The following is a 19,824-nucleotide window of genomic DNA, read 5'->3' on the forward strand; positions in this document are numbered from 1 at the left end:
CAAAAGGAGCAAAAAATTCTGTCCACCATGATCACAGCAACTTCTAGAAGTGGTTTTGCGTCACATTAGGGAAATCTGTTCCTAGTGGATTACAATTTGTCTAGACACACAGGATAAAATAAGAAAGTGAGGAAAGTTAGTCCAGAGAGTTTGATGGTATTTAATATTGTAGCTAAACCTTTGGCTGGATCTGAAATGCATGACATGCCTACCCTTGTATCCTTTCCAACGTAGCACACTTCTGAGATTTTCAATTTGCCTGTGTTAGTTCCCCTCTATTATATTAGTTTTGCATGAAGTGTATTGCCCCCTAGTGGACGACTGAGTAAACAACAATTAGTTATTTTAAACAAAAACATTAAACAAAGATTTAAATGTGAAAAATCTGTTTAGGGAAACCACCACACTAAATAAGTGTTAGTTGTTTTACAGATAATTTTATGTGCCTAGATAAATCCTTTTAAATTTGCATTTTCATACTGTGGATTTCTCAAGAATTGAGTCAAGTGTTTTTTATTGTTACTGGGTGATAATGTATATTCCAGCAAGTTTTATTTGCAGAAATGCATATTGGCTATTGACTTGATAACCAGTGTGGGTTGGACTGGGGTGGATGGAGGGAGATGCCCTTCTAAAAGAGAAATTACTGGGTAAGAAATACTCCATTCTACCCTATATCATCCCCTAACGTGCATACAAATGGAAAGCAGCTAGTCTCAGAAGTAGAGAGGGAAGGGTAGGAAAATAGGACTAAGATGTCCCTTATAAAGCACATACATTTAGTTCATTTTGGTACCACTGCTCACAGCACCTTCCTACAAAAGATGTCTCTGTTGATGAAAGAAAATTGACTTTGTAGTGCTTACTAAGGCCATGTCTACATGAGGACACTCAGGAAAATTAAGCTGAATCAGGGTGTAACGTGAGAATGCACATAAAGTGCATTAACTGTCCTGCCACTCCCACTCCCCATGTGGATGCTCTCATCCAAGGAGGATTAAGTTACAGCAAATGAAGGCCACTTTGCTCCTGAATGAGACCATCCACATGGGGTGAACATGCTTTAATTTATGCACACTGACTTCCAGAGGGACCCTATGTAGGCATGGCATAAGAGCATTGCTGGTAGACAGGAGGCCTCTTTGCAGATTCCTCCCAGTGTAGCAATGTCCTTTCTGCTTACAGTACAGAGTAGGCACGTAACATGAGTCTTGATTACTTCTGACACTTGTTTGACTGATACCTAGGCCTCCATGATGCGTAATGCAAGCCATCATGCCAGGGAAATGTTTAACTCTGTAATACAGTCTGTATCCTAGATCCTTGGGATGAATATAGGGCATGATTAACACCAAATCCCTATGTAACATGGTCAGCCACCTCCCAAAAGCCCCCTCATAGCTGCGGAGGCGCTACAGCACTCTGCCTCAGTTTCCCTCTCTCATGAGACTTCTCAATAACTCACCCAGTCCACAGCATTCTAAAACATTCCCCTTCTGGAGCGGGATCAATGTAATTACCTCAGACACACATTAATACTTCATGCCAGCTTCATTCAGCTGGCCACTGGTTCCACAGGTCCAATAGTTCTCTCTCTTTGATACAGGAGCCCCCAGTCCTGCTTCCCTGCACTGGATTCAGTTCCAACTGTCCCTTTACTCCTTGCAGCACTCACCTACAGCTACTCTTCTTCAGTTAGCGGCAGTTCCCCACGCTTCTGGCATACTGCCACTCCCAGACAGAGTATTAGGGGCTCAGGTGGGAGCCTTGCTCCAGGGACCGCTCCAGGAAGTCTGTCCCTTCCTCCCTTATACTCTCAGCCCTGGCCTCTTCATTTATTATTAACCACCCAAGGGGATGAGCTGATCTTGTCACAGGTGGGCTAAGGCCCCATTTCCCTTTAAAAAGACCAGTCACCCTGTGATACCCCATCTCTGCTACCATTAGCTATGGAGTATTGGTGGTCTTGTCAGAGCCCAAAACCCCCGACCAAACTCCAGAGGTGACCGATAAAGCTCAAAAGCATGAATGAAGCAGGTAGAAAGAGCAGGTCAGTTATGCAGCAGAAAGCTTCCATTTACACACGAGTGTAGAACAGCAGTAATGACAGTTAATGGGAGTTACAAAGTTCAGATCTGGACCCAAATGCCCCCAAAGTTTGAAGTCATATAGATTTGGAGTTTTTGCCTGGTCCTCTGTAATTTCCACACATCAGTATCAGCAGGCTTTTAACTTTGGTTACACTAACAATACTGGCGGTAATAACAGAAGATGGTAAACACAGACTGCTATGGTAACTAATAACTTCTTGGACCAGCATCAATAAATGTCTTTTTACATGCCAGCATGAGGTCCATCCAGAAGCAAAAAAACATCCTGGCCAGTTTTTCTTTCCTAAAGAACCAGTGATCTCATCCGTAAGAAAATCAGATGACCCCTCTTAGAAGAGATTGTGGTATGCTGGCAGGACCTAATAGAATTATTTTTAATAGGGTTAGTTGGCCTTTGAACACCACATGTTAGTTGATACATTCATTTAGTAAGTAGTGTTTGGAGGCTAACAACATTCCCAATTGGATGCAATGAATCAGAATTTAACAGAATACTTATAACTAATCGCTGGGCTTAAGATCTGCCCATTCATAAACTGCACCTCTTCTGTCAATTCTTTCAAAGACAATATAATTAAGTTATTTTTCCCTTAGAACAATCATGACATCATAAATTGCCTACTACGTTATTACATTTTGAAGAAAAAATAAAACCTCAAACTTCAACTTTTTATTTAAGAGGACAAACCAGAAAAGTTGTAACTAGGTCACTGGGAGGACCTGACAATATCAGCTGGATATATAGATCCCTCATGGTGCATCAATAATTCCTACTATCTAAGTTTTATTTTCGCCATACAGAGCAATAAAATCAAACGAGAGAGACTGCCAGGTCTAAAGAAGGACAACGAAAATTGTGATAGAGGCAAAGGAAAGCTTCAGAGCAATCTAAAATAAAAAGCATTCAAAAATATAGCATGCTTTACAACATGTTACAAGGAAAGGAAAGGGCACAGACATATTTTTAAGTTAGTGAAGTTGACATGCTTCAGAATTCATGAGCATGCAGAGGATAAATCAAATTCTTTTGCGTGTACATAAGCCGTTCAAATCCCGCCAATGTCAACGATGCCCAATGGCTGCTACTATCACGATTGTTTGGGATTGTAAATGCACTTAACGGTTGGGTCCTTACTGTACATCTCAAGAATGGTATAAAACTCCCAGGAGTTGGCTCGAATCGGCAACCTTGTTGACAGTCTCAGCAGAAAGGCCAAAGATTGAGTGAGACTGAACTACTCTCTCACCCTTTAAAAGGTGGTTCCTGCAGTTTAGGGTTGAGGTTCAGTGCCAACGTGAGAAACTTGCCCTGCTTCTGTCCGTGCCACATATGATCTGCTGATAGTGCTACAGTCCACAGGGCTGGATTTCCAGCCACTCTCAGGAGCCTTACATTCACAAATATTTTAAATTTAAAAAGTGTTAAAGCACGTTCCGTGTTTTCCAGTTCAACAACAACAACAACCACCCTACAAAATTCAAGTTCCCATGGAAAGAGAATGATAGGTAGGAGACCGTGAAATTCAGAACAACGCAGGCAAGGGAGCCCCAAACAACCAGGGGCAGCCAAGGTAAATGCAGGATGTATTGCAGCGGGCCACACTGTCTACTACACAGGAGATCCAGTGGTTCACGTCTTCAAGAGACTTTTTAAAAACCATCTTCTCTCTCCAAAGCAGGTGGAAGCTACGCTAGTTTCTTGAATACCAGGAATAGTGTTGGTACACTCTGTTCTTTTCTTGAATTCATACAACACCAAATAAAAACAAACAAAAAAAGAAAATGAAAGAGGCAGAATTAAATTGCCATACTAAACTAATCTAGCTCTATGCAGGAAGTGGCTGGTGCTGTTGTTTTACATGTGTTCACAGCAGTAGTTTGCCTTCTCTCTGACACTGCTCTGAGATTATTTTTCTTTGTTAGTTGGTATCCTGAGGCACCACCAAAGTCGATCCATTTCCACAACCCGTCCTGATACTGCAGGGGGAAAGAAAAATTGTGACATAGCGGAAGGCTGGCTACCACTAGGAAAGTCATGAAATTTCAGGAGTGACTGTCCATTTCTAGTGGCTTCATTAGCTAATCCATCCACACTACTTAGTTCTCTTATACCACCCCTCAGATTTTCAGGGGATAGTGCAGAAGTTTTTTCATAAGACTCATTTACTTTATTGGGAACCACACCACTCTTCCTTCTCACTATTGTGTGAATTCAAATCTAATTATTTAAACTAGGGATTTTCTCAGGGTCAATTAATCTTAATGGAATGAAAGGTCCTTTATCAGAATAGATGGTCACTTCAAGAGCTAGGGAGGCAATAGACATCAGATATTTTCCCATGTTTTCTACATACGGCGAAATCCAATGAGATCAATGGGACTAGTTGGGATGGGAGAATAAGGAAAGCAGAATTTGGCCTCTAATGGTTTTATCCACAAGGGAATCACTGTCTTCTCAATTATGTTTAACTACAGAATAGAGCTTTCCATAAGAATATTCCAGTTTTTTATTCACTTTTAGAAAGTTAATGTCACAAAAGGGGTATTTGGTCAGGCTTATACATTAAACTCCCTGCTATAATTTTACACACACAGACACACACCCATACACACTTTTGTTCCATTAGAAGGACAGAGGCAATCTGTCTGTCTCCCATTCCCCATTTCTGCTGCTCCTGCCTCAGGCTTTTTCTGCTCTGCTGCATGGGCTCTCTATTGAAGAGGAAAGTGCTTTTTGGGAACCACTATTTTGAGGATACAGTGGCAACCTGCTTGTTCCATATTGTATTTTAAACAGTCATTTCAACTGCTATTCAAGTTCAGAACAAAACACCTGTTTCCTTCAGACAGAGGAAAATATTTTGTATCAGCACTAATAAACCAGGTGCTCCAAACCTGCTATCTTCAAAGGGCTCAAGCAAGGAGCTTCCATCCTGTATGCTCCAACATCAAACATGACAGTAACTCATTTCTCTGACCAAAGAAAAAATGAGCAGTGTCTCAGACTAAAGTCTGTCTAGACAAAACACCAATGAATCACACTTCAATCCATGCTGGCTGAAGAGAGATGCAGCACACTCAGCCTCATAAAAAAATGGCAGCGTTGGTTTATTTGTTACATTTAAGACAAAGCTGGTTACTGAAAATATCAGGGAGAGAATGCAAAATGCAAGAATGAGAAAGGAATCCCACACACACAGTCAGGGTAGCCCATCAAAGGAAATTCAGAATCCAAGACTAAAATTATTCGTTACAGCAAAGTTGCTAATTCAAAGCCCCTATTTGTGTTATTAATGAAGATCAACCTTCCTTTACTGAACTCCTTCCACAATCCATCCATTTCCACCAGAAAGGGCATCATTTTTCAACTTTTGCAGACCTTTGGGTAAATCCATTGAAACTGACAGATGTCTGGATTTTATCTATATACTTTTCTTAGTCATTTGTATTTCAAGACCAGTAATAAAGCAGGAAGGCATTTCCCTACATTTCCAGGTGAGGTGAAAACCCTGTTTCTGTCCTGGAAACTATTCACTGCTCTCCTTAAGCCTTCCAGTCCATCATATCTTACATACACCAATCAACAAGAACAAGACGTAAAGAGAGGAGGAGGATCTGGGAATGGATCAATCTACCTTCTAGGAGATTGACTGGCCTCAAGGAAATAGAATTCTTGGTCTTGAAGGCAACTCTTGAAAGTCTTCTTTATAACCAGCAGAAGCCTCCAAATACTTTATTTGAACAGTCATGGTTTGTATAGACTGGAAAAATAAGTCATGTTGGAAAATGAGTTAACTAACAATTTTAAACACAACTTTGCACGTAAGGCATGTTGTATTTTGAAAAATGTTAGCTAGTCATGGTCAACACTGGGAAGAGGGAAGGGGCCTAAGACTGACCATGACCATATAATACATTTTCAGCATGACTGACCTCATCCACATCTTGTGCAAAGTTGTGTTTTTGACTAACACAATTTTAATATCTTCAGGCATGCCTTATTTCCCCCAATTAGACAAACCCAAGGGGAGTGAAGAGTACAGCAAAGGAATAAACCTTGGATGATGACATCCAATTTGGACTTCAAGCAAAGTTCATACGTTTTTACAGAACAGCTGAGGAGATCTAGAACACAAAATAGGTCTTTTTGGCAGGCCATAAGCCACCACAATGATATTTGCATACTAGCTTCCAATTCTGTTTGACACTTAGATTCTTAACAAGGAAACACCAAGATAAGTCTAAGAATTCTTCATTTTATTTAACAGGACAAACTGTTAAGAGTGAATACCCTTGAAATATTTCCAGATCTGCTAAGTAAGCTGGATTTCAAATCGTCTTCCATCACTATGTCTGGTGTGATGAAAAAATGCACCAAATTGCACCAAATGGTCAAGAAGGTAGTTCTCTTGCCAATTATTATTTTTTAAATCAGGGAAGATGTTACTGAAGTGGTTGCAGTATTCTCTGACTGGGAGTAGGGTTGGGGGGAGGACAGAAATGGAAAAAAAATGGACACCACTTGGGTGGTCCAGTTATTTATACACATGCACAATATGACCATAGAGTCTTGTCCATAGAATCTGTGGAATGTTAATATATATAACAGGCAATTTTATTTTGGCAAGTTGTGGGGGCTCAGCAGAAAGAAGCAGGAAGATCTGAGAGCTCAGGGAATTGTTAATGATATAGCAACTTTAGGTTGCCTGTTCAAATACAGACAAATCTTATAGCTGCTTGGTGTCTGAGTCTAGTTCCAAGAGAAAATATCTCACATCACAAGGCCACAAACATGGATAACACCGAATATCCTCTCACACTTGGAGGTCATCTTGCTGCATCAGTGGGAGAACAATGTGGGGAAAGTTGTGCAGACGTTGCCCATTCTGTATAGTACCCGTCTGGATAAACAGAAGACTTCAATCTCCAGGGGTTGCCAATCCAACAACTCCTCACCAGCACTAAATTCCCACGACAATTAAAACAATGGAAAAAGCGAAGTTTAGAGAGTTCCTGTTGGGAATGGCCTCACCAATCTACAAGTGACATTTTCTCCACGCTCATCCCAATTATTTATGGTTTATGATACAGAATTCTATTCATTTTTTACATTGCAAACATTTTGTTAAGTAGAACATAAACTCTTACAGCATAAACTATATTGTTTGATAACAAAAATGATACTTTTCTCAAACACAGATGGAAGAACACATGCAAGGGAAACGCCAAGCAATGTTTTATTGGACATCTGCTCTTCTTGGAATGGAAACCAAAAATCGTCTTCACATTGATGAGCGCTTACACAGAGAGCAATATTTGTTTATCTGCAGTGCCACCTGCTGACAGCTTAAAGGTATTGTCCTTATAAATTGCTCTATGGTATGATGCATTTGCAGCACTGCCCAAATAATCAGTGCATAATAACTAGGAGTTAGCATGACTCTCACAGGAATCAGTTACAACCCAGTGTACTACTTGGAAAGTTTACTCCCAAATTGTCTTCGCTCAAATGCTTGCAATACCTAATCTGATTGCAATTTACACCTCCTTTTACAAATCTGTTTTACATCGACAGCTGAGGATACTATAGGATTCTTGCTCACTTTTACTGTCATTAGTACAGTGTCAGAAAGATGACCCAGCACACTGGAAGAGTACACATTAGAAGATTATCATGAATTTAACTTGACTGCTGATAAAAGTATCATATTAAAAAGTGACAGAGTGTAGAAGTCTAATAAAATTTATACCTTTTTCTGCTCACTTTTCCAAGCAGAGGATACTGTAGAATGCAAGAATGCACTGGGTGAGTCAGACAGGGTTAACATACAAACATACAATATTTTTAAATACTAGCAGCAACAGAACAATACATTTTGAACATTTAAACAACTCATTCAAACACCAGTTAAACACAGAGGAATATGCGAGTACATATAAACACCGAACACATTAGGAGAGACAGCTTGGAAGGATTCATATAAAACACACAGGATATACTAAAAAGACTTCAGTGAAAATGACGTTGGTGAGATGTCACATTCCACAGAGTCCAGTCTCAGAACATCCTGCTACTCACTCTTTCTAAGCCCAGTAAAATATGCTGGGGAAAGGAGTTTAAATTTCTGCTGTGTTTAACATTCAAATACCCTTTTTGGTGGTGAGGAGGTGGCACAGTTGTTTTGATATTAATTCTAGAGCATAACAAGTAAGAGCAGCTCAATTAAACTATGTCTGATCTGAGGCAAACTGAAAAGAATGTATAGATTCCATGGGATACAAATGTAGTTTTAAATAGTCTAACCAATATGAAAGTAAAGTAAGTGAAGAATGACATGGTCACAAATATCTTACTGGCAGCATTATTCAGAGAATATGGAGAAAATTGATCTACCTCAGCAACAAAGAGGGGAAACTCTTCTGGCAGAATCCATGAATGGGGATAGAAGTTGTACTCTTCAGGAAATAGATCCTGCATTGTTCGCACTGCCCGACTCAGGGTAATTTTACGCACCATTTCTGTCATGCCTGGAGAAAATAAAGAAGTGTTTGGAAGTGTTCAAGATTATTCACTGTGCAGCAAAGTAAAGTAAGCCTGTGTGTTGGTACTTACCATATGTTTGTGCTCTGGCCATTGTTTTCAATATATAACTAAATATTTGAAGCTACTAGTGATACTGAGTGATTTGTAGCTTTTTATGTGGGTATTTATTTATACTGCACTTACCACCGTATCACATGGTTTGGGAAAGCTTTAAGGTAGTTGACCAAATATAACTGGGAATCAAGGAAGAAGAATTTTTGTCCAAAAGTTAACTGACTCTTTGCTCCAGTCTGGAATTTTTACCTTATTTTGCCAGTGTTGCAGAGAAGGAACAGGAGACATCAATTGCTTCAGACAATTAGAATTGTACCTTCCTAAACTATTTACCCTTATTTAAACCATTACAGTATGTCAAAGAGAAGAATCTTTCTTTCCATATAAAACAACTGTTAGGTCTAGTCTTTCAGTGGCCCAATTCTGCCAAGAGCCTTCAAATCTCATGGAAGTAAATGGGAGGTGGAAATGTTGAATACCTCACAGGAAGTGCTCAGCAGATCATGGGATCAGGCCCCATTAACATTCCTGGGAGTTAAAAGTGCATTGTGAAGGGACTTCAGGATCTCGCTAACCTGTTTTTGTCAACTCTGCATCCTTCTTGTTCACCACATGGGAGGCAGGGGACAACTCGGGTAAATATCATACACATGGCATGAGATTTAAACAACCAGAATATTATAGAGCTTTACCAATGTAGGTGCATTGTCCACTTTTGTTCACAAGCAGACAAAAGTCAGTAAGTGGAGCAAAAAGTTTTATATATGGGGTTTCTTACTCACACAGCATACTAACAGCAGCAATATATCTGAAGTGAAGGGCTTAGATAAGTCAATACCTAAGCTCTTAGTTCTTATTCAGCGGGATCTATACTGGAATTGAATGAGAAATAAGGGATCTTAAAAAAGTAGAATAGTCATAATAAGATGAGAGTTGACATGAACTCTTCAATATTAAAAAATCCATTTAAGGAACTGTGCTTTGAGATTTTCCCAGAAACAAGCCAGAGCTCAATACAGAATAGATTTTTTTTTTTTTTTAGTAGAAACAAATCCTCTAAGAAGGAGCATTTTTACTGATGTTACAAGACACACAAGAATTGTTTAAATTATTTTAATTTAATTACAACCTAAAGATCAGGTTTCTCTGAATTAATGTTCTATATATGTACTGCTCCACTCTTCAAACATCCTTAGTGTCCCGTTATACTCTCAATCCACAAAGATTTTGAATTACCCATTCTGGTATTCATACCATGTCTTAACTAAATCTCTAATTATTATTGATTCATAAAACATGCCCAATAACAGGAGTCCGAGTGATCCAATTTGAACATCTTTTTTCAATATAGAACTACTCACAAATGAAGAATATGGTATACTGTGAATCAAATCGTCTACTGATGAACACAATAGGAAATTTGCCATTCATTTCAATGGGACCATGATTTGATCTGATAGATTTTTATTTGGGCATCTAGAGTCCACTCCCAATATAAGAAGCTATGAAGCCCGGTTTCATTTCATATTTATCTTCTTTTTAATGAAGGCTTTCAGTAGCATCCAAAAGGTCCTTTCACTTTACTTAACTACTGGTTAATTTTAGCATCCCTTTTACTTTATCAAAACCTCAGGATCCAAATCTACTGTACTGTAAAAGACTTCTACCAATTATCATGATAGTGTCTGAGAATTTAGATATTTGATAACTGCAGAAAGCTATCAATAGGAGAGTGCAAAAGACTGAATACAATCTAGACGAAAGGTCCAAGGAAGATCCAAGGTAACAAAAGATGGCACCATTTGTTTAAGACTTTGTTATTGCAACTGTAATCACCACTATGCAAGCGGCAAACACTCTCCTTGATGGTGAAACAGATAATCAGGCATTTACTTGCATCAGGATGAGAACACCAGACTTTTGATCAAAATAAGATGAAACCTTTCATATTTTGCAGACTGTTACAAGTGGTAACTGCCCAGCATATTACCAACAAGGTGCGTGAATATTCAGACAGCATTTCTTTAACTTCAAGCACAAGATTAATTACCTGGAAACTTGTTGACTTGACCTGAGACTATGTCATTATCATGAAATGATACCCCATGCCAATAGATATCACAGGGCAAGCGCCGACCAAATGGAAACTGGAAAAAAGATATAATACAGATTTTGAAAGAGATTGGCTACATCTACAAGTTTCTTATCTTTGTAGAAGTTCAAATAAAAATATAAGCCCTTCAGAGAACAGCATTCTGGACATCAATAAAGTCCACGCTTCATATCTAATGCCCAACTTCAATGGGAAGAGCTTATTGTAAGATATCAAAGTTGGGGCCTCTGCTAGTGTGTGAAGTAAAAGCTATTTAAAAAAAAAAAATGTATTCAACTTTCTTTCTCTCAATAAATACAAGAGAAAGATGTGGCTTCTTTGCCACTACTCTTTTGTAAATAATTACTGTTCAGATTTAATTTACTAAGTTAACTCTGGACACACATAAATTAATAATAATTTAAATTTGCAGTCTTTAAAGTATTACTTTTTCCAAATGTTGACTGCAGCTTTTCAACCAAACTGAATCATATGCTTGAGCTCAGGCTCAAACTTAAAACTGAGCGCTCAGAACAGGATATTTAAATTTAAATACAGTAGCTTTACATTGTTTTAAAACTCCTCATTGGAAACAAGGAAAAAAATCAAACAATACCAGCAGGGCTGGCCTTAGGGGTGGGCCACCAGGGCAACCTCACAGGGGCGCCATGGTCAAGGGGGCATGCTGCCAGTGTAGAGTCAGAAACTGGGCGGTCGGGGGTGTGTGTGTGTACAGATTTCTCCCTGCTTCCTCCCAGCATAGGAACATGGGGTTGGGGAGCAGTGATGCACAGATACTGCTTGTCTCCTGTAACATTCCTCCATGCCCCCTAGGGGGCTGTGAAGGGAGAGCAAGGAGTGTCACTTTTCCAACCTGGGCTGTGAGGCGAGCATCAGAAACTGCTGCTCTCCTGCCCTGCACTTATGCAGGGAGCCCTGACATCACTCCTCGCTCCCCCACATAGCCCTCTAGGGTGCATGGAGGAGCAATGCTCAAGGGGGGCAGCGAGCAGCAATGCCAGCTGCTCTATGCATCCAGGTTAGTTTCCCCACATGGGCTCAGGAGGGGGGTGCAGGAGTTAGGGGCGCAGGAGCAAAGTGCAGGGGTTGGGGCACAGGAGAGAGGTGCAGGGGTTAAGGGTGAAGGGGGCACAGTGCAGAAATTAGGGGTGCAGGGGTTGGGGCACAGGAGGGGGTGCAGGGATTGGGGCAAAGGGAGCACAGTGCAGGGGTTAGGGGCAAAGGGGAGCCTGGGGATCCCACGGAGGCCAGGGACAATGCGGGGGCACCACACCCACAGGGGCCAGGGATGCCAAAATACAAGTTCGCCCAGGGTGCCATTTTCCCTAAGGCCAGCCCTGTTACCAGATTTTAATAAACAACACATATTTCTAAAATACAAAGTGAAGCAGATGTACTATACTTTTCAGTATCAACCAGGTGCCAACTATAATTTATACTTAGGGCCCTACCAAATTCATAGCTGTGAAAAAACATATCATGGACCGTGAAATAAGCCCTCCCCCATGAAATCTAGCTATTGGAGGGGAGAAGAAGGGGCAGGGCTGAGGGCACCCCATCTGGGGGCTCTACGGTTTCCGGGGCTCCAACTGCTAGTCCCCAGGCTGGGGAGGGACGGGATTTACTCTTCCCCTGCACAGCTGTTCTCAGTGGGGGAATCAGACCCACCTCTGGGTACCTCCCCGTGTCACAGGAAGCTCCATGGCAACAGTTCTGAAGGCAGCACAGAAGTGAGGGTGGCAATCCTGCAGACTCCCCCCCGCGCGCGCACACACACACACACACACACACACACACACACACACCAGCTTTGTGACCCCTCCACATCCTTCTTTGGGTTGGAACCCCAACAGTTACAACACCATGACATTTCAAATGTAAATCTCTGAAAATGTGAAATTGACTAATTTTCAAATCCTAAGGCCATGAAATTGACCAAAATGGACCTAAATTTGGTAGGGCCCTATTTATACTATTTTGTTCATTTTATTAGCAGCAAATGGACAGCTTTTTAGCTCTGTGATAGGACGTAGAGAAAGAAGGAATGAGAAATCCATATTTGTCATTTTCTCCTGGATATTATTATTTTTCTTTTCTTTAAAAATAATACTAACTGAAGTTAAACAAACAAGCAAGCTTGCAAACAGACCAATCACAGGTGAAATGTTTATTTGAATTTATCAACTGGAGCAGAGAAATTATCCCTACAGCATTAGCCACTCACACATGTGAAAGGGTAATTTTACCATAATTACATATACCACACTGTTGCATCCTAGTGTCAAAAGCTAGGTCGTTCAAAAAATTGCATTAAAACAATGTAAAGCCTCTCAACTTCAACCAGTCAACCCTAGCAGGAAAGGCTATATTCATGAGGTCAATTTCCCAAATACACAATATGTAACCCATAAATCAAAATATTGTTTTGTCAAAATGTATACATTAATTTTCTCTAAGTCACTCATCTAGGGCTATTCTCCTGAAAAATGGACTACACGGTCATTCCTACCTGTTCAAAATCATCATCTTTTCCTCCTGCGAATCTGTGTAGGTGCTATTAATTAAATATGTCATATAGAGAATTATTCGCAAGAAGATATTGTATTAGGAGATTAAATCACTTCAAGACAAACATGTTATACTTCCGCTTCCAGTCATAGTACTTTTAGGATCCTATCCTGTGAAAATTTAGCATCAACGCCCACTGACATTAAACAATTTAACTATTAAAAACAAACTCTAACAGCACGTTGAGCCCTTACTAAACTCAATATACACTACATCAATTTTTCTGGCTTTTTATGGTTAAGTTTAATTTCCCTCCATGTAAGAAATCCTTATTAGCACTAACTTATATTAGGCAAAAGAAAGAAAAATTTAAAAAAAAGTTAGAAACTTTTCTAGTGAATCTGTTCCTTTATTTGCAACTTCAATTAAAAATTCAGTTTATTTACTAAATAATTTTGAAAAAATAATCAAAACACTAATTTAGCAATGCATTCCTTTCGCCACTTCCTAATTCATAGGAGTAACATGCACAATATAACAGAGCTAGAAAGCTCTGGTCTCATTTCATTATTATTCAGGCTGCAAAGAGAAAAAAAAATGTGGTTTTGTGTGTGTGAAAATTAATTCCGTTAGGCTCTGAAAGACAATCAGTGGCCTTAACCCTTCGCTCCACAGGTATATTCAGAATAAAAATTCTGTGCTGGTTCTCAGACTGCCCTTCCCACTAAAAACTTGAGCAATTTATTTATTTATTAAATGAAATTGAATTGAAGTGAATGAAATTTGCATTTATATAGCACCTTTCATCTACAGAGGATATCAAAGCACTTTACAAACACTGCACAGAAACCATTTCACAATGGATGAAGTGTAGGCACGTCAGGGCTGGAACATGGCTGCATTTTGCACCAGAATGTTACCCAACAGTTTGAAGGGGAAAGGGACTTCCCCATTCTGAGCAAATCAAGTGAGTATTTACACAAATCAAATTCTGGATTTACCCAAAAGTAGGACTCTTCTGAAATGTCACTGGTTCTTCAGTGTCTAAACCATGATTTAAACTTCAGAATATAGTTTATAAACAAACAGGTCAGCACCTTGGGCCTACTCTGGCAGCTAAACCCATCTTAAATCATCCCTTTGAGGAGTATCTCTATGTTGGGGAATACATACGTAGAACAAACCTGTTTTAACGGTTCTTTTTCCATTACCGCTTGATGCAGAGGGAAAAGGGGACATTATTAAGGCATCCCTTGTACCCTAATAATACCGACATCTATGGTTAGCTGGTATAAGCAGCCTCAGGTCTCTAATTTATGCCAGGCACTGGGCAAATGCACAACAGCCACAGGATTTGGGAACCATAAAAGTGGCTAAAGCCACCTTTCTCCCCTTCTTTGCAGTCTTGTGCAGAGATGACAAGAGAATCTGGTCCCTGGAGCTTTCAGTACAAAACAACTTGGGGCAGTGTCTGTAAACAATTAATCTTAACTCTTCAAGCCATTTATTTAATGCCCTCCAAGTCTGAACAAAAAAGATCTTTGAACAAAACCAGAAGAGAGAGCATAAAAATGAACTGATTTGTTTTCACAACTCTGACCCAATTAATAATCAATCATAGTCAAACTGCTCTGACAAGGCTTTTCTAGCTCTTGATAGGAAGCCAATAATTTAAACTGTGTCCCACAGGTGACATCAGTCTGTTCCATCATGTTACAGACAAGCTAAGTGACTCTTGGCTTCTTGTCAGCTTTTGCGACCACAGAATTTCAAACTGTTTCTCTGCTGCTGTGCCTCTACTGAATATATAGACAAATGGAACATTTAATGCTAGGACATTTGAGGTCTCAGCCATATGCTTCTTCCATTTTCCTGTTTGTGTCTAGCTGAAGGATTAATTTACTGAGACACGAATAAATTCAAGGTGCAAGCTTAATTTATGCCCATTATTTTATTCGGCATATCATGTCCATTTCAAGAATCTGACACACTCAGTCAGATAGTCCGCTCTAGAGGCATTAATAATTGCTTCAGTGGTATGCACATTACAATTCTGCAATGCATGTTGTGAGCTCCACCCCTGTGCATCAGCCAAGACACAGCTCTTGCTGTTGTAATTTTATTCAAAATTCCCACACCTGAAAGTTATATTGTTTTCCTATTTGTTGCTTTTGATAGCAGAATTTGAACCTGTCAATTACCCTCCTCAGAATCTTTCCCATCTTCTTGATATACCAATGTTAGCATATATAATTCATTCTCCACTCAGCTTTAATGTTACTGCTCTCTATGGTATATTTAAACAATTTGGCTTCATTTATTCAACCAACTTTGACCAAGCTGATTGTCAATCACAGCTGAAAATGGTAGACAGGGCCCTCTCTGATTACTAGCTAACAAGGCAATCACATTCTCTCTCACAGATCATATTGGCATGGCCCATCACTGCAAGTTAAAGCAAAGCACTTCACCCTTTGGCTTTTAGTCATGTTCCTAGCTACAGAATTTCAACTAATTCCTCTGCCCTTTTTTATTACTTCATATACCAGAATATGACATACAATGTAATTTGCAGTGTTGGTCCCAGGATATTAGAGAGGCAAGGTGGGTGAGATAATATATTTTATTGAACCAACTTCTGCTGCTGAAAGAGACAAACTTTCAAGCTTATACAGAGCTTACCTCACCTATCTTGTCTCTATACAATGTAATGATCTTCTGGGAATCACTGAAGAGTAAAAGTTATTCCCAAACAAAATGTTTATGTAAAAAAAAAAAGTTATAACCTTAAGGTTGATAGTGTTTCAGTGAAGTCCAGCTAAACTTCCTCTACTACACCCCACTGAGACAAGGTAGCATCCTGAGCACTGAGGTTGCTACAGTACTGGGAAGACTGGAGATTTAATTAAAGTCAATTAACCCATTTCTGTACTGACACTTGGGTGGCAGTTATTGGGCTAATGAGGCAATTGGCTCAGTACTGTAATTGGGAGGATATATATTTGGGAGGAAAAGGAAGTAAAAGGGACTTAGAGGATAAGCATGGAAGAGGAGAGAAGAGAAGAGAAAGCTGTGTGGCAATCACCTCCTGCTGTATACCTGTGGTTCTTTATGTTTTACAACTGAAGATTAAATGCACACATGGTGAAAGAAAACAGCTTGCACAGATTTGTAACTAGGAGACACAAGAAAAGGCTAGACAGCAGTACTCACAGAGCAGGTGAAGGGATGCCTTGTGACAGTCACGCAAAAAGTTATACTTTCTTTCTAAAAACTCTACACATCTTTGAGGAAAAAAATTAAATAATAAAAAATTAACAGTTAAAGGACCCAGTCAGTTCCACACTGCCATACAATCATTCACTAATACCCCCAACCAATTTCCAACACTCACCTAAATTAAAGACTGTCACCATATTTGTTCTGTAATGGAAATATGCTGTTGAATGCATACTGATTACTGTTATATGTTGTTTACTGAATGTATAGTTAAGACTTTGAAAGGAATATAGTCCCAGGGGACACTATAGCCGAATTCGATAATTCCCATCATGTAGTATGTTGGAGTAGAGGACTACATTTCATTAATAGAATTGGAATATCAATTTGGTGTTATGAAATGCAATTGACTATATGGTGATGTATTTGGAGAGAAGATAGGATTAGAGTTTAAAGACAGGCTTATAATGAAAAGCTTGCTTCAACCTTAACTATGGAGCAGCAGCACAGGAACGGGTTAGTTCCTTATGTCCACATTTGAAGAACACCAAAATGAGATGAAAAGCAGTGACTATATTGACATTCAGCATGACAAGTCAAGTTATCCCTGCTACAAAACAATTCTTTCTAAAATAAGAACAGGAAGAAGTCAGTGCAGCTTTCCAACATGTAACAGCAAGAGAACACACAAAGGGATAAACTGGTCCTTAATGCAAGGACCTCCATGGGGTTACACAAGAGGTGAATTTGGCCCAACCGCAACATCAACCTAGTCATCATTTGTGATATGTATGAGATATATAAGGGGCAGGTATAGTGAAGCTATAACACAGGGTGCAAGAGTTTCAGAAAGTGTCTTTTTTATTTTTTTTTAGACAATAAAAACAAAGTTAAGTTTATTTTGAATATAACCCCAGGGACATGATACACTAGTTCTAGATGTTCTCACATTAGTCACTGTTCTGTATTCTTGGCAGTTATACCATTACAGTCCTTGTTAGATCCAGATGCACTTTATGGTATAGGAGCTCTTCCCAACATTCACATCTGTCTGCAACTGGCCCTCAAAATTCTAGAGAAGCAGGTATGTGCTATGCTAGCAGAGCTGTTGGGATGCATCTCACCAATGCAGGCTGTAATACTTGGTGCTTTGAACTTTATTTTTCTTTCCCAAGTTCCTCAGGACTTATTTGTTTCACAATGGCATTTAATCCAATTTGCCAGACTGACCAAGCACTATTTAGGGGAGAGGAAGGGATTGTCTTCATTTTATTCCTGAAAACCCAGTTCTAGGATGTCTATCTGGTAACCTAAAAGGCAGCAGACATCCAAGATAGGTCCTAGTCCTTCCCAACTCACAGTAATGAAGACAGGAAAGGGCCCTGGGCCTGCTGGAGAATCAAAAAATCAGGTATCTCCATCCGTGTATGGTCACATTGATAAAATCCACAACAATACTGTAAGCCAAGTTAACAGAAGTGGGAGTTACATAACGGCCCAGTTCCCTAATCCTCTACAAAAATGGGATAGATGGGGGGGGGGGAGAGAGATCCACACACCCTCTTATTAGAAGATACATTCTTATTCAGACACAGAAACTTTTAACAGATAGAGTAAAAACCTCAACCAAAGCCAGACATACACAGCCTGTCATTCTTCCTTTGTCCTTCCTCTGCCTCCACCCACATCTCTCCCAAAGCAGCAGAACCTTACAGAGATGAAGATCCATCAGGGCTTGTCTACACACACACAATTTGCACTGGTTTATACCAGAGGTGCGATTTTGCACCAATTTAGCTACCATTGCAACCTTGTATGCAGATGCTCTTAACATACTTTAAACAACAAAGGCAAGCTACATTCACACACAAAGTTACAGTGGGTTAGCTAAATTGGTGCAACATTATCAGTGCCTCAAAAAAGTTAAGTTATTACAAGATAATCTGAAAGGTAATTTACTGCTTAGACTGTGTTCCTCCTACAAGAACTGACAAAGAAGCCTATAACAGAAATGGGAGTGCAAGAAAATTCTGTTCTTTGAGCCACCAGGGAGAATACCATCTGCAACATGCGAAATACAACTTTAGCTTTGGTAGATATAAGGAAGGAGTCATTTGGCTTTAGAACATATTTACTTTAGAATATATTCATTTGTTCTTCTAATACATACAGTTATTGAGATCTTAAACTCGGTTTTATCTTCCCTTTAAGAAAAGCATTTCAACTCACCTTTAAATCTACATCAAACATCTAACAAAAAATATATTTGGAGAAGATTGAGAATGATTGACAGAGATGTCTGTGAAAGAAATCCTTATAATTTCACCCAGAGAAAATAATGATCTTCCTTGAAATATCCTTGCAGAAGTGGAAAATTAATTTCTAAAATTCCAAATGAAAAATCTCTTAAAGATGTGAACTTAGGGGTCATTATGGGCATACTGTCTATGTTTTTTCTAATTCTCACTGTTTTAAAAGCACCCCTTATTGTTTAGGCTTCTATTCCTTCTCTCATGCTAAATCCAGGATAAATGTGGGTTTCCTAAAAAAATTCATAGAAAACTTCATAGCATTAGGCTGATGCAGTTTAGCTGTTTGTATAAAGGTGCAGCAATATTGCTGAAACAAAGCCATTCTGAAATGCCAGGGTAACTATGGCAACCAGGGTTCAGAATGTAAGAATCCAACTAGAAACAGCATATGTCGCACTGTAATATTGCTCACTATTAGGAATGGAAATTATCAGTAAGTGGATGCCTACTTTATGAGAACAGAGTCTAGCAGTGCCTCCTGCTAGTCGTTTAAGCAAACACAACTCAGCCTGAATCAAATATTATAAATAGGAGCAAAATAAAAGGATGGAATAGGCTAGTTTAAAAATATGTATAAAGGCGAGGGTAAAAGGTAGGGACGCGGGAGAAGGGGACATAAGAAGTTAAAGCCCAAAATCTGGCAAACCTAAAAGGTGTTTAATCTGGAGCAGGAGAAAGGGAAAACCTCCAAATCATTAGCTTGTAATATATAATTTTCACTCTTATTGCCCAGAAGTTTTAAGAAGTTGCATTATTTTTTTGTTTAGTTTTTTTTTCCTGTTTTTTTTTTTTTTTATGGTGGTGTGGGTGGCTGCAGGGCTCCCACAAGAAACAGTTTGTGGTCCCTCTGCTGGGTCTGTAATAGACGTTAAACACTATTCCCAGAGCTGTACTCGCATCAGTGATACAAGTGTACAAAGAAGAAGGCGGTACTATTGTCAATATCTAATACAGATAGTGTAG

At 39.4% G+C, this 19,824-nt stretch overlaps 1 protein-coding gene across 1 annotated transcript in view; it reads right to left on the minus strand.

Annotated features, from left to right (window-relative positions):
• The window catches only part of TTLL11 (tubulin tyrosine ligase like 11), a 110,503-nt gene that overhangs the window by 80,446 nt on the left and 10,233 nt on the right, over positions 1-19,824 (minus strand). The window contains exons 2-3 of the mRNA XM_024211146.3: positions 10,760-10,856; positions 8,506-8,639 (exon numbers count right to left, since the gene is read on the minus strand). Coding sequence (XP_024066914.2) covers positions 8,506-8,637 — 132 coding nt within the window. The 5' untranslated portion in view covers positions 8,638-8,639; positions 10,760-10,856. The remainder of the gene's footprint in view (positions 1-8,505; positions 8,640-10,759; positions 10,857-19,824) is intronic.

This window comes from Terrapene carolina, unplaced genomic scaffold, assembly GCF_002925995.2.
Source record: "Terrapene carolina triunguis isolate 2854851 unplaced genomic scaffold, T_m_triunguis-2.0 Scaffold238, whole genome shotgun sequence".
NCBI lineage: Eukaryota > Metazoa > Chordata > Testudines > Emydidae > Terrapene > Terrapene triunguis.